Source organism: Calypte anna, chromosome 5A (assembly GCF_003957555.1).
Source record: "Calypte anna isolate BGI_N300 chromosome 5A, bCalAnn1_v1.p, whole genome shotgun sequence".
NCBI classification, from domain to species: domain Eukaryota; kingdom Metazoa; phylum Chordata; class Aves; order Apodiformes; family Trochilidae; genus Calypte; species Calypte anna.
In genome coordinates this window covers 13,736,482-13,753,165 of record NC_044251.1, presented here as the reverse complement: position 1 = coordinate 13,753,165, position 16,684 = coordinate 13,736,482, and the positions used below count along the sequence as shown (strand labels likewise).

At 35.5% G+C, this 16,684-nt stretch overlaps 1 protein-coding gene across 1 annotated transcript in view; it reads right to left on the bottom strand.

The window, feature by feature from the left end:
* DPH6 (diphthamine biosynthesis 6) overlaps positions 1–16,684 on the bottom strand; it is a 184,004-nt gene that overhangs the window by 50,705 nt on the left and 116,615 nt on the right. Inside the window, exon 13 of the mRNA XM_030452574.1 lies at positions 1,632–1,874. Within this exon, the coding sequence (XP_030308434.1) occupies positions 1,632–1,874 (243 nt within the window). The remainder of the gene's footprint in view (positions 1–1,631; positions 1,875–16,684) is intronic.

Here is a 16,684-nt window from a genome sequence, read left to right as displayed (position 1 = left end):
TCCTTATTCTGACGGTAAAGAAACAATCCTACTGCCATGCCTGCTAGTGCTTCTCCTCCAATACACAATCTCTATTTTTGTTAACAGGACAATTGTATTTTCAGGACAGGACAATTCCTCCCTCTGGTTCCTTGTAAAATAAGTGTTTGATACATCTTTTTCTTTGCTTTTCTGTGTACACAAACCCCTACTAATCAAAAAAGTATGCAGAGCCTGAGGAAAAATTCAATTTCCCTATCTGAACCTCCTATTGATAAAATAACAGGGAAATTTGAAAATCTGGCTACTAATAACATCTCATTCCCACTGATATTTTAGTTCTTTCCAAATAATTTTAAATCATGTTGTGGCACACATTACTTCATCTGCTAATGTTTTTCTGCTCTTTCTGGTAGTGTAATTAATGAATACGATTTGATAAGCACAGCCTAAAATGGATGACCATCCTCTAGGACTGGTCAAAAAGATTTGATAAAGTGACTAATATGTATAATAACTACAGAAGATCTAAAAGTTTCTATCTGGGAAAAGTAGAAGTTTTAAACAACTGGCACACACCAATCTACCCTCAAATCATATATATTACAAATAAGGAAGCATATAGGCTTCATGGTCATGGTATATGTCACAGTATGATAGCAAAAAATGGAACTGAATTAAAAAATCTGACGTCAGATTCAACCCACTTGCTCTTGGAGGATTACTATGCAGTATTTAAGTGGGGCCTTTATTAATAAATCAAAGTTGTATGTGTAAGCTTCTAAGTGAACCCTAACACAAGTATTCAGTGCTGAGACTGAAAGTAAAAGCAAATAGAAGGAAAGTTTCAATGCATTTTTCCTTATTTTATGGCAATATTGATACATGCTGTTTCCTAGCCATGTATTTTCCTGAGAAAACATAGTAAGTTATATGAAATTATACAGCACTTATGCAGCTACTACTTTTTACTTATTTGTGGACAAGTTCTGTTTTATATACAAGATTTCTGGCCATTACTTTTTTAATGCTCACAGGGGGTTCTGTGGCTATTTAAGAATAATGGTATAAACATTAAATAATTATGTTATTGCTGTAAACTGAGACACTGCTGGAGATAATCTATTTATAAACATGCCCTGTTTATAGACAAGCATTCCCTGATCTGGATCTGGTCTTAGAAGTTCAGCTGAATAATAAGCAATAATGAGCAGTAAAAGCTGCTATCCTCAGTAGTCATCACAATATTGCTCGTAAGAATGAGTGTGGAAAAAAACCTCAACAAAACTGCTCACAAAAAGTTGAAGTAAAATGCTCAGTTTCTATTATGTAAAAAATGTATGGGCATAGGTAATTCAAATAAGGTATTATTCAGGTTTTTGCTGGAGGAATGGACTGCTCTTAAAGAGTTCTTTAACATGTTGCTTTGGGAATTAAGACAAAGTTAGTGATGAATATAACTTTCTATTAAGCAATTTTCTTTCTCAATTGTGCACAACCATTTATGAGCCAGAACATAACAGCTCAATCAAAGCTTATTATATCAGCCTTGCTTGAACCCTTCTGAAATGTACTGAGAAAGACAGTACTGCAGGACTTAGGCAGAAAGAAAAATGACAACCCAGAAAGAAGGAAATGGATATCACAGCTACCTTTTTACATTCTTGTAATTTCTTCTGCCATATAGAGTGAGCAATAGGAATGTGCTTGCTGTCAGTTACATAGCAGCTGGCTGTGATGATGTGGTGCAGTGCAGTCTCCTGGCTCATAGCTTGAAGAACTCTCCCAACATGCTGGAGGGAAACTCTGGCCTCAGTCTGTATGCCACCACTAACAAGCTGCATCGTACAGGGTACCAGAGCTATCTGTCCAGCACAGTAGAGAACATCTCCAATCTAGAAGAAAATAAAAATAAGTAAATAAGGGTCTTTGAGTGTATGGAATGCAATGGAATCACTTTTCTCTTTTGCAGGGAGTTCTTTCAAAATACTGCTCTTTGCCATCATTAATCACAAATGGAGTAAACGTGTCAGTCTAAAGATAATTTTTGATAGGGGTTTAACTACAATATAGGAACACAGCACAGCAATAAAATGTACAGTTAATACAGTTATTTATGTGTAAGCTCAAAACAATGATACAACAACTCAACTTGGCTTAGTGCTATTTTTTTTGACTTCTAATACTTTGTTTTATAAGTATAAATAAGAAAGTGTAAATACATTTTGGTCCTGTCTTTACTAAACTAAACAATAAAACCTACTTTGTAATGTCTCAGTTAGTCACAGCCTTGGCTGCAGTGACCACATCATTGCGGAGTGTGGGATCTTGCTGAGCATGCCAGAAGTTACTACCAAGACAAAGGCTTTAGATTTGAGAAAAGCAAACTTCAGCTCACTCAGGGCTCATTTGGAAAGGATTCAATGGGATTCTCTCATGGGGGACTCAGGAGCTTGTGAGTGCTGGGTCTCTCCTACGAACATAGAACCAGTTCAACCCCTTTAACGGTAAGGGAAGTAGTCAGAGCAAGAGACCCCCTTGGCTTAACTGAAAGCTTCTGGGTCTGCTCAAAACCAGAAGGGAATCGTACCAGAGATGGAAAAGTGGAATAATACTTGTTGAGAATTACACGACCATTATCAGGGCATGCAGAGGTAGACTTAGAAAAGCAAAAGCTCAGCTTGAATTGAAATTGGCCCAAAATGTCAAAAACTACAAGAAAGGGTTCTTCAGATATGTAAAGAACTATCAGAAACAGAATAATAGTGGCACACTGTTAAACTGGCAACCTGACACAAGTAGGGTTCCCCAGAGATCAATAATATTGTTTAGCATCTTCATAAGTGATATGGATTTTGTGATCAGGTGTAATCTAACAAAGTTTACCACCCTCCTGGAGGACCTGAACAGATGGGAAGAGTGGGCTAACAAAAACCTTATGAAGTTCAATGGGGACACATGCAAGGTCTTGCAACTGGGAGAATATAATCTAGGACTGCAGCCCAGACTGGCATCCACCTGGCTGGAGAGTAGCTCTGCTGAAAGGGCCCTAGAGCTCCTGGTGGACAAAATCAATGTGAGTGACCAGTGTACTGCAGCAGCAAAGAAAAGCAACAGGATTCTGAGTTGCATCAACAAGGACATCACCAACAGAGATAAAGAAATCCTCATCCCACTCTACTCAGCACTTGCCAGGCCACACTTGGAAGTGTTGTGTTCAGGTCTAGTGCCCAATATAAAAAAGCTGCTGGATGAGGAAAGGCTGAGAGAACTGGATTTGTGCACTCTGGAGAAAAGGCTTAGGGGAGACTTTATTGCCTGTTTCAGTACTTAAAGGGTGGCTACCAAGAAGATGCAGACTCCATTTTTACAAGGAGTCATGTGGAAAACATGAGGGGTAAAGAAAGGGTGCAAGTTACTTCTGGGGAAATCCTGCCTGGACACCAGAAAGAAATTTTTTACTACAAAGACAGTTGGACATGGAAATAGCCTCCTCTGGCAAGTTGTGGATTCCCCAACACTATCACATTTAAGACTCAGATTGACAAGGTGCTGGGCCATCTCATTTAAGCCATGTTCCTACCTAGAAAAGTTGCAACACCTTTCTAGGTGATGAAAGAGGTCCCTTGAGGTCAACCTGGCCTTCTGTGATTCTAGGAAATTAATTATAAAATACTATAAAAGTAACACTGAAAGCCAGCTAAAGATTGTGGATGGAAAAAGGTCCTTGTCATCCACCAGAAAGTAAAAGGAAATGGTAGACTTAACATAAGATGCAGAAGAATGTCACTTGACCAAAGAGATGGGTTCCACTTTTGAAAATGGAATTAACTGGGCACCCAGATAACATCAATACATATTTTAATCTGAGCTGCAATACAATTACTTTGGGCTGATTTTCCAAACTCTTCCTGGCAACACTCTGAAGACCTACTTTTTTTTAAAGCAGCCAGCAAAGGAAATTTATTTTTACTACTCAGATGTCTCAAAGATTTATTATAAAATCTTAATATAAACATCAAAACTTTCCATCTTCTTATTCTGAACTTCTCTAGAAAGGCTGTATAGTTCCTGATCAGTGAAGCAGTAAATTTTATTCAGTATCAAAAGAAAACTAAGTATAGAAGTGGGAAGTAAGGTAGATGTAAGCAGCTTTGAAGTCAGCACAGGAAGCATTTTGTTAGGAGTAAAGAGAGAGAAAATGGACCATGCTATGAATCTTTAGGAAGAATTTTGCAGAACTTACTGTATAAACTGTAAAAAATCCTCAGAATTAAGTATAATTAAAAAAGAAATCTGTGTCCTAGAAGACATGGCAATCAAATCATGTGACAGACCCATATGCAACTCCAAATCTGTCCTCATAACTGTCTGTGTCTCACAAAAGACTCACACATGTAACTATTGGAAGAGTATCTTATACAATTTGGCATACAAGTTCTATGATTAGCAGCTGAAGAGGGGGAGGAGGCAGATAGGAAACATATCAACTGACACCTATCAACTATTTAAATTATTTAAAATATCTGAAATACTGTTTTGACGATGCTATATATAATCCCAAATTTGGAAAAAAATATTCAAGTAGTATTCTGGTTTATAGGAACAAATGTCTTTTTGATTTTTTAATTTTTTTTTATAGTGCTATTTTAAAATATGTGCCATTGAGCAAGGGAGTACAGCCAGCTACCAAGTGGCATACTGACAAGATGAGAAACAAATTCAGGAAGACATGATTCAGAGGGGCACAGGTCTGTTTTTAAAGCAAGCCATTCATTTTCACCTCTGCAAAGTGAAATCCCTTGCATTAGTCAAAACCTCCAGCACAGGTAGTTTATACTTCTGCAGAAAAAAACCCCATACTGGTAATATTTTTTCCTTTTTTTCCTGTTGGGCTGCTGGTTTTCCATGCCTCATCCATGTTAATTATTAGGTAGACAGAAGAGCTGCTCAACCGGTTCAGTTCCCCTATTCTTGAACAGATTGTTTGAGACATAATATGAATACTAATTAACAATAAAATATCTGTCAGTGTTTTGAAATACAGACCAAGATAGCACTTTCCTGAAGTCTTCTGGATAGTTCTGATACGATTAGCCCCACTGGTCATAAGCAAGGTCAAAAAAATCTCTGAAAGATTTGAGCAAAACTGGCACCACTTTTGGCTCCGATTCAGTGGGGATTTTGCAGTGTTCTCAAAAAACAATTTAAAAAATCCCTCTGTTCCTAACATACTTGTTTGGATCTTAAGATGTAATTAATAGACAAACAATGTTCCTAACAGGCCACCACGCTATGGAAAGGTGGGTGCAAGGGGTAAAGAGGGTCAAATCATAGCCACAGGTTTGCAGCTGCCCCCTTGGGATTTTGAGGGGACAGAATTTAGGAAAAAGGAGGGATGGTCCTCTTTCCCAGTAACTTGGTCATGGAAAGCAAGCATAAATAAACAATCAGCAGGGGCAAAGCAGCAAACCACTGTTTTATCAGATTTGAAGAGGCTGTGTCTAGAATGTCTGAAGCATTACACAGAAAGTTGATAGCTGAGTAAAAAGCATTTAAACAGGGAAGACATCATAGTATCTTGTTCACAGTACTGCAATCTTGCAACAGGAGATGTCACAATGTATGGTGTTTTGCAAAACCCTGCTAGAACCTTGCAACAGTTTTATCTTTTTTTGGAGCATCTACAAGGATAACAGAAGATCTTTCAGGCTATAGATTCTCAGTGTATCAAGTCTCGAGGACCTGCATATCCAATAAACTCAGTGTAGAAACAAACCCGTAATATTATGGATGTGTATTTATACACTAAATATCTCAGATTACACTGATGATTTAATTTTCACTGCAGCCCATACACATATTTCCAGTGCTAAAATTTCATTAAATATTTGACAAACCAAAAGGAAAAAAAAAAACCTGCTAAGATGCTCTCTGGTATTAATTTATTTCCAATCTAGCTCCACAGAAGTAAGCTGTTTATAAATGGGGCCTCATGTGATTCCACATTTCTTCTCTTTTATTCTCATTTGTATCACCTCAAGTTAAATGAAATGTGAGTCTTCATAAAACAACATAATAGTTTAAGAGCTGCTTTGCTCAGCACAACTGTAAATTATCAAAGGAATTTAGTGGACAATCAGAACCTCAGAGTATATTCATATTACAACAGGTAGAATGCTAAGCTCTTGAGAATTACTACTTTACACAGTGTAGCTGTGCTGCACGAATTAAGTGTAATATACAGCTAATACAGAGGGAAGAGAGTACAGTAGCAAATGATTATTTTGTTCCACGTTTTTTTAAAGATCCATTCACTATTTTAGGAAAGCATTTACAGTATTACAGAAAGTAAAAGTCAGGAGAATGCTTAGTGCTATTTTGAACGGCTCTATCCTATGAAAAAAATTTTATCAAGATTATAAGTTATCAAAAGGGCACAACATATCTCCCAGAAAATATAATTCTGGAGTAGATGCAATGAGAAAACCAGATTTAATTGGAATAAGGACTAACTTAGGCTGCTAACTAGCAAGATAAAGCTATAATTATTGCTGCCTACAAAGAAAGAAAAGCAATAGGATACCTATAGCTTTGCAGTGAGTTGCTTTGTTTACAATTAAAAGGCAACAGCAACTATGGAAACTTTCTGAAGCTTTTCCTGCTGGTGTTATTAGAAGTTGCTAGTGATTAACTGGCATAATACAAAAATTAGAGAGAATTTCTAACAGAAACATTTCAGCCATTCACCCACAGGCCAAAGTTGGTAGCTGCACCATAGGAACAAACGTGTGTTTCTGGGGAAGGATGGAGTCAATATGCAATCAGCCAAATCTTTGTTACGAATGCACTTTGGTGTCTGAGTGACTGCTGCCCTTTAACAGGTCAGGGTTCACAAAAGATTCAGTGACCCCCTGACCTAACAGTGAAATAAGCCACCATTATGTTCAGTCAATGTAAATAAGCATAACTGACAACAGGCTAATGGGCTGCCTCTGGTCAGCCATGTGTACCTCTGACCTTAATGAAGACCTAAATCAATTAATACTCCAGGCAATAAAGACCTCTGGCTGATTAAGTTAGATAGAAATCATCTTTTCTAACGGGATTAAAGCTGTGAGGTGGTGAACCTTTTATTTAATATATGATAATCCTTTCTTCCTAGGGCCCTCTTATTTTAGCTAATGATGGTGAAATTGCTTTCTGCAATGTGAAATCTTTTATTCAACTACCCAGTGTGAATAAAGTTTTAAAGGTACCGTTTAGACCACCGTGATTGAAAAACATAAGAGTTCATGCTACAAACACAAATTGTATGTGATTCTCATGGTTCTAATACACCACAACCTTCAATATGACTTTCAGCTCTTGCACTGTTACAAATTTGTAAACTAGAAATTCCATACATTTTATGAAAGAGTTTGATAAAGACTTTCTTTTGTGAAAATTTCTAGAGTTATCATTAGTTAAAAGTTAAAAAATGGTTGTGTTACCTTTGCTTAAAAAAAAAATTGACACTTGGAAAAATCCACATGTAACACCGTAAAATGCTTGTGTATCATACTCAAAACTCCAGAACTTTAAATACAAGAATACTTTTACTAGTTGGTTAAAAAAGGGTAAGTAATTAACAGCACATTATTGCTATCTTATTGAAACAGCTGTAACATTTACACAATTTTCAGAGATTCATAACTCAGTTTTCAAATGCTGTTACTCCAGTCTAGTGAGCATCATTTTGGGATGGAGCTTCATATGTTTCAAAATATCTGATCACCTAAGCTGCAAGACTGCAAACACTCCTCTTTTCACATGGTTCTATTTAAGTTTATTTTATTGAAGAGTGATTTAAATCTTTCTCTTTGAATCCAAACACTTGTGGGTTGAAAATTTGCAGGAATTTATTTATTTATTTATTGTCATGAACTGAAATAAAATATTGCAATTCCATGGAAGCTAAACTTGGTTGTATAATTTTTAACTGCCATTTAGCAAAATGAACATATACCATTCCATAAAGCCATAACTGGCCATTGAACACAGTGTCATAACACTATTAATACACCTAAAACTTTTGTGCATCTCCTAATTGGAAATTATAGCAAAGAGAATTATCACATCATGCAGTAAGCATACACTGAGTAGTACAAAAGCTTGTAGCTCTTTAAAAAGGCTACTAACCTGACAATGCCCCTGAAGGAGCCACAATATTATCAACTGTTATGATTACAAAGTCAAATTTCAAAAAAATACATCCATATATCTCCTATTCATGCTGCATGCTGGACAACTGGAAACACTTCCACAAGCCTCTAAAAACCAGGTAATTCATATTGAGCCTTTAGATTGTGCTGGATTTACAGCAAGCAATCTAATACAATACATTCCTGAAGGTCTGTAGTACCTTGAAGTTTAACAAAATGCTGTATGCACAGACTTGAGAGGAACAATCAGGTCAGAAAGCTTAAGAGAAGGTAAGATCAAAGTTTCAGCTTAAAAATTGTTCTATCCCATCACAGAAAATTATTATATTTGTGTACATATTTTTTAGCAAAGTGTGTGGATATTTAAATCTTGATTAATGCCAAATCAATTTGCTCTACAACTGATGAAAATACAAACCACAAACTTCTGGTTTACAGGAGACAAATATTCAGAAACTGATACTTTCACAAAAACCAAACCAAACCAAAACCCCAAAGGCTGTCATTCCTATTCCATGGGAGTATGAGACAAAACCAGAACTGAACTTAGCTTTTAAAGTAATCAACTTCACTTATAAACATCTGGAAAAAGTTCCAATAAAGTAGGTGAAGAAGGCTTGGCATCTAATACATCCATGTGGGCACGACAGCTACTCTGAAATCTCCAGGACTTTTATTTTGGTCCACTCAGAATCTCCAGTACACAGAGAGGAATTGAAGAAAATGTCAGTAAAATATTCCTTACTTACTATGCATATTTCAGTCAATGTCCTTTACTGGCACACATTGCTCCTTTATGGAAAATCACAGTAGACAGTTCAAAGACTTAATTGCCATAGAGGATAAACTATTTTCCACATCCTAAAGGATGTTTTTTTCCTAAACAGAAAAAAAGAGCAGCCTCCCTACTTGAAAATGAGCTAGCTAGCAAGAGTATTAATCTTTGATGCATTTCTTCCTTGGGACAGTGGAATTCTAGCCTTCATGACTATTAATCTGTCACCTTTTACAAAGCCTACCATTTCCTCTCAAGCTTTAGCAAAAAAAAAAAAAATCAGAAGTTCTCAACCAACCACATTATCAAAATCTGCCTACTGTGAAAAACTGAAGAACACTCCTGCTTTATGAATGTACCTTATCTAAACGATAAACTAAAACCTCCAAACTGATAATCATTTACTCATTTTTTATTTGCATCACTTTGAGCAAAAGTGCTAAAGAAAATAAATGAAAAAACCACAAATAATACCCCCCCCAAAAAATAAGATTATGCGACAACAACTAGAGTTGGTGTGGGAAATGAGAGGCTTAACTGGTATTTACCAATAAAAGTAGAGGCATATTGAAGGTCCAGGAAAAAAAGATGGAAAAGATTAGTAACCAACAGTGCAAAGCAATGCAAACGACTTGGTGTGGACACGGACTATTAAGCAATGGATAGTGCATTTTTAGAAAATGCATTTTATGGCAAGCAGAGTAGCTAGTATTTTTTAATTAATTACATATATATACAGATAAGGGAGGATAATGGCTGTAATTCATCTGAATTCTTAAAATATCTGATACAGCATATTTAGAAATAATTTTTAACTCTCCTAATTATAAATGTTGTTAATTAGCTGATAGTCTGTAAGGAGAGAGTAATGAAAATGCCAATGTACTGAAGTGGGGTGCCGTAGGGACTGGTATTAGGCCTGATTTTGTTTAACATCATCATTAAGTAATTGGAAGAAGGGATTAACAGCACGGTAATGAAACCCACAGAGGATACTAAATTGGAGTGTGCACCAGCAGAAATAATAAAAATGGACATAGAAAGGTTTGAAATAAAGGCAGGAAATAAGAAAATGACACTTAATTTAAGAGTAATGAAAACTCGTGCCAGAACATATGGCAGAAATATTCTGAAATACAGATATTCATAACACGGGAGAAAAGTTGATCAGAGAAGTGCTGTTTACACTAAAAAGTAATTGATTTTTACTAGAAACAAGTTTATATAGGGCAAAAGAAGATCCAGTCTACATTCTTATGAAACTGGTCTAATTCATCAGATCTACCAAAAACTTGTGCCAGGAGAAGTAACACGTTGGCTAATGAAAAAGTGACATTTTCTAAGACTTCAGAAACTACCTTTAGGAAAGGCAGGATTTCCATATTTCCAATTGAATGGTGTGGAAGATGAGGTAATATCAAAGTTTCAGATGATTATTCAGAGCTGATAAAGTAGTTTTTTTCCAGAAGTTTTTTCCACAGCTGCATTCAAAGTATGAAAAGCATTTTAATCTGCCAGGACAAAGACATAATAATTTCAAAAATACTTTTTTCCCCGCTCTTAAATAGAAAATATTTAAACCTTACATGAGTTTACATAAGCATTCATTTAGAGTTCCCACACAGTTTGTTTGTGGTTTTGCTATTTATGGCCATTATCCTAAATATATTCCGATAAGGATAGCTCTATAATATATCAGCATGCCTTCTTTTTTAGTTCTGCTTTTTTTTTTTTTTTTTTAAGATATCACTAGTGTGTTCACATGACATTCCTGCCTCCTGGATTTCTACATTTTTCTCTACACTTACAGTTCTAGGAGACTGGAAAGCATATATGAGAGAGAAGTTACAAGGTAATTGTATCCACACTTAAAATATTGAAGAGAAGATAAAACAAATGTATTCAAATTACAGACTTTGTCTCTACTTTTATCATTAAACATACAATCTACTTCGAAAATGATAACATAATATCTTTCCCATATTAACTAAATGAAATTTTTACTGAGAATATCCACTTCCAGTCAACAATTTAGAGTAAAAATCATCAGTTAAGCTATCACTGCAGTGATGAAGCAGCCCAAGAAGGCACAGTAGAAATTTTTAAGTTCCGAGATACAACGCTGGTCTGGAATACAACATCCAAGAAGAAACAAGATTGCCATCGTAAAAGCCTAGGAAGAGTGAATTGGTTTTTTTTCCCATTCCTGCTTGCCTGTGTAATCCTTACCCATGCCAAGTGTGGAACAGGTTAGTGCATTTATAAACAGAAGGACAGCAGAGAAAATCCTCTGTACTGAAAAGTGAAAGCTGTTCATCACACAACAGTAATTCACAGTGTATGAAACACATTAACACCGTGAGATTCCATTCTTACAGAAAAAATTCTGTTCCAGCCATCACTTGGCTTAGTATTCTTACTCAAAATATGCTATTCACCAATGTCACTGGCTACTTTAAGATACTGGTTTGTGATAACTTGGGGACAGGAAAGAAGCAGTTCCATAAACCCAAGAATCAGTTAAGTGAAACCAGTTAACTGTAATAATGGTATTAATAAGCTAAAAGTGATGGTTCTCATTCTAGCCATGAAGTGATGTTTCCTACATCACCTATCCTCTATGTATACCCAGTCTCACATGGCTTTAACTTATAGCTATAACAACCTAAATAATAATAATCATTAAAATACTTAAATGCCAAAGATAATTTAGTGCAGAAGTCCAGTTTATAATAGGCATACCCACCACTGCCCAGAGGAAATGAGACTTATTCATACAACTAGGCATACATGTACAGTATATATAACAGTAATCCATGTAGCACACACAATATCCACTATTTATCACAATCTTCTACCTATTTATCCAATTTCAATGATAATACTTCCTCGTATAACAGAATACATTTCTCTAGGGACCCAACTTCCAATATAAAAATATCAGCCGAGTTCTGATAGCACCCACAAAAACTGAAACTTGCAAATATATTCACAAATATACTTAATATTTTTGGCTAAACTAAAGTCATATTATCTTTATTGTATTGTCATCTACACCAAACTTGACAGATGAGTTCAGGTATTAGGAACCCCATGGTTCCAAATCCAGCAAAATCCAACAGTACAGGAAGAATCCATAGTGAAAATTCTGTGTTTTGAGCAGTTAGACATGAGCCAATCTACAAAGAATTTGTACTTTGACAGTGAAAATCTATTATATATTCTCATATAATCTGAAATACAACGCTCTTGAAGTGCAATGCAAGGATGAAAAAGGCATTAAGAAAGTCACACCCTTGTTACATGCATGTAATTGACTGTCTTAAGAGCTACAGATTCCTAAGTTAGAAGAAAATAAAATTAATGGAAATTAGAGACAGATAGCAGCAGTCTCAGAAATACACTAAATGAACTCATTCAAACACATTTTCATAACTTTTATTTCTTGTACCCTTAAGCCCTGACCTTTCATCAGAATTGCAGTGTGGATGACATTCCTATATAAAATGTGACCAAATTACTAGATGTGCAGTATAGAAGATTTTACTGTGTACTTCTTGGAGGGTGGATTTTCTCTTAGACTGGCAGCACTTCAAAACAAGAAGTTACCTGCTGGCAAAGTGGTAACATGTAGCATTTAAAATTTTTTGTAATCAATTATATTTAAATTTTATATTCTATACTAATATTCATTTGGGTATGGACTTAGAATCTTGTATTACATATTTTATAATTTTTTTCTGTTGTTTCTTATAGGTGCTTGTCTGAAAATAAGCTAACAAGATGAATCTCTAATATGTTGTTCTTTCAGCCCAACAGAAAGTTCTTGTAGTTACCAGCAAAACAGTGCACAACATTTTAAAAGTATGCAAAGATGACAAAATCTTCAGTGCTGAAAACTGCCTCATATAAATGTCACATTCTATTTATATGACATGTAAGATTGAAGTAATGTGACTTGACTGCTCATCTATCAGTTTTAAGTAATGTTTTAGGGTTTCATTAAAAGATTGCTTTTTCTTGTTAAAAAAGTTTGGCTCAAACTCATCCATCTAGAATTGTTTGTTATGATGTCCAGAGAAGTACAGTTAACACACAGAAGCTTTCAATGTGTGATTCCAGAGTCTGTGTTTGCTAATATAAATGTTTATAGCATTTAACTCCAAATCTCAGGGTTTCTGCCATTTGGGTCTGAAGGAGTTAAATCTTATAGCTCTTCAGCAAAAAACAATTACATGTTTTTGCAGGAAAATATCACACACTTGTAGTGAATAATTAAATGCTCAAACCAAAGCAAAATGAACTATTTCTGTGATACACGTTTTGAACTTCTAATAGCTAGTCTGATTCTTTAGAATAGTAACTGTGTTAGAATCAGGAAGGACACTAATGGGGAATGAAAAAGAGTACAAAAGAATAACGCATGTAATACAAAGAAAGATGGAGAAACAGAGTAATTCCAAATGATATTTTTATTTGTTGTTTGTAATGATGACCCACAGTGCCACGGATGTTTATATAAAGGAATGTTATTCATTGCATACCCTTCTATTGGAAGGTGATACTACGCTTTGATTTTGTGTGAAATTTAGTAGAAGTGGAAATTTCACCTTGCAGGACAAGACCCTGGAAGCAGAACAAAATATTGGTGAAATTGAAATGAAACAAGTCCTTTAAAAGACCATCAGAGAACAATAAATCTGCTCAACACCTTCCTGACACAGGAAATCAAGAGTTAACCAGTGTACCCAATTTTAAATTTTTTTTTTAAAGCAGGAATAAATCTGCTATAGGAAGCTGGTTTGATGGACCTTTGAAGGTCTTCAAAACTCTCACTAATATGTTATTCTCTAAAAAATATTCCCATAATTCTGCTGTCTCCCATCATTCCTTGCCTCGAGATTCATCTGTCAACTTTGATGCATCTTTTAAAGTTCCCCTCCAAGCCTAAAACCCATGAATAGAGACCACAGAAGAGACTCTTTGCTTTGAAACTATCTGATCAATCCAAAGATCATTTACCTGCAAGCATTATTTGGTGAAGCTAAAGCGGCACATCAACCAGCAGCATCTGAAGGCTGAGGCAGCAAAACGTCAACAACAAATTGTCATTGGCATTCCATTTATGAACCTTCAAACAGCATCAGATCTTTTCCATGGGAAACCAGATCAGGTCAGACTGGAGCTGAATATTTCTTAACAAGCTAACCATCAAAAGAACTTACGTTTTGAATAAAAAGGCTATCATTTGTTGATTTGAATATCAAAGAGATCCACTGCAAACTCCCAGTCTAGAAAAACCTCCCTAAGCTACACCAGACAGGTGTTTAATAATCTATTATTAAGGCACTATTTTAGGTTACTCAGAATCATAAAAAATAGCTGTAACTGTGAAGCTGCAAATGGGACTGCACAAAGAAATGAATGCTATTAACATACTATTAACAATTCAAAAGAATGAGTTGACATACCAATCAAACTTGTTAATTGACTGTCAATGGCCTGTCCCTGAATATACAACATGACTGCATTATATATTTCAAATGCTGACAGGAAGACAGTTTCATTTGCATTAACTTCATAAACTGATCAACAACCAAACTGCCACATACATTTATAATGGGAAGCTGAATCATTTCAATATTCATGCAGCTCTGTAATTGTAAATTAGGTGCTGGCAAACAATACAATACTGTACATACTCTAAAATATCCTAAATTTCTCTGACCTACTTTCTTTTTTATTTTAAAAGAGTAGTGAAGAAAAGTTGTCTCTTACAGAGAAGATTATTACTTTAATTTATGGTTCATGCCTCAGGCAAAATTTGTTTGCAACCTAGTTTGCCACCATAGTTTATAACTATACTCTAGATGCATAACTGGTCTGCAATATATGAGGCACACAAGGTGATATAAAATTTTTCTTGCTTTAGTTCTGTGCAGTGTAAATACCATTAAAATACAGAGTAAATTTGTTACAAAAAGCGAATGAAAATCTGTACTATTTCCCTGCTATGACACGAAGCAGATGTCAGCACTGAAACCACAGAAACTTTCTAATTAGACTGTGAAACGTGTAATTTAAAGTGGAAAGTATTGTTCTTGCACATCCTTCCCTACGTCCTAGAATTTTTTGCCCTCAGAGGTCGTGTCTATATAAAGCATGTTTCCTAAAAATATCTCATAATTACACCCATTCAGTTCCATTGGGACTGTCAGAAGCAGCAGCTGAAATGGCTGTGAATAGTGCTGCCATTTTAGCCAGGCAGTCAGACACACTCCGAGCAAAGTTACAAGTCATAGGAATTCAGAGCAGAAGTGCTTGTGGCTCTTCCCTATTTCTGTACATGTTTATCAATCCACTGGAAATGACTAAGGGCTGATAATAGCAGGAAAATGACAGAAAGAATTGCCAAGAGAAGACTCAGGATGACATTCTTCTTTTTTCCCATGTAGGATCTTCTCCTGCAACATTTACTCTCTTGTACTTCTGCTTACTGAAAAATACTAAACTAAACTAAACTAAAAGAGAAGCCATCAAATATTGTCATTAATGACTCTGCATTAGTACCTATGTGTATGATTTAACTATATAGGGGAGATGTGAAAGAAGAAATTTGGGTTTATTTGTTCATGAAGTGCTATAGGCATATTTATCCCTGGTTATAAAGAAATAACATCTCACTTTTAGAATCAGAGAAATGAAGCTAAGCAGAAATGTTGCAAATGAAGTTTAAGTCATGAAGGCTCTTGAAGTGTTCCACTTAAGCCTAAATAGTGATTATCAAAAATTCTGAAGCTTTCAGGTCAGTCACATTCCCTCTGTATTTGTATGACCCAGAGGAAGTATAGGGAACTTTGAAACATCTCAATTGTGTATGCATGTTGTCTTCTTTTCCCCTCTTTCATTATTACTACCATCATCCTGACAATCAGGCAGTCACTTCCCTGGCTTCAAAGTTATTGCAAGAGCCTAGCACTGTACAGTTAGCATAACTGTACAGGTACCACATAAACAGCCAATAAATCCACACTACTGAAAATTTTTCCTGAATTTCCTTTCAGATAATCCATACCACAGGACATTTTCTGTGAGCTGCTCTATTTTAGGCTTTATTTGTAGTATAGATGCAAGACGGAGAAGCAAAAAAAATTCACGTTTATAGTTGTAGCAGCTGAAGAGTAGAAAGACTAACAAATGGAAATACAAAACCTTTAGAAAAGCTGAATACAGTCAAGCCACTGGGGTGATGGCAGTCCCAAATCATCCTAACTGGCAATCATGAAAGATTACTTATACTACAACCTAGATATTAGCTTTGATATCTTCCCTGAAGTATAAGCTGAGTAACTGTCATCCCAAATAACATCATATGATGGGTACTGCTAAATTCTAACACTGACAAAACAGAGATCATTAAAGCTTCAACATTCTTTCAGGTAATCAATGTAATATAAGCAGTATGTGATTAAAAGCATTTAAGACATGAAAAGCGTCGAGGTAAAGATGAGCTCATTACTCAAAGGATGTAAAAGGATGTATCTGTAAAACCAGCCATCTTAGAAGGAGCTGGTCATTTATTTCTGGTGCCATTGCAACATGTGACTACAGTGAATTCAGTCATTCAGTGTCCAAGATTTAGAAACTTTATATACAAAGCTGAAATATATGTACATATACGTGGCAGAAATTATGTGGTTTATGTTCATCTTACAAAAAGATTAAC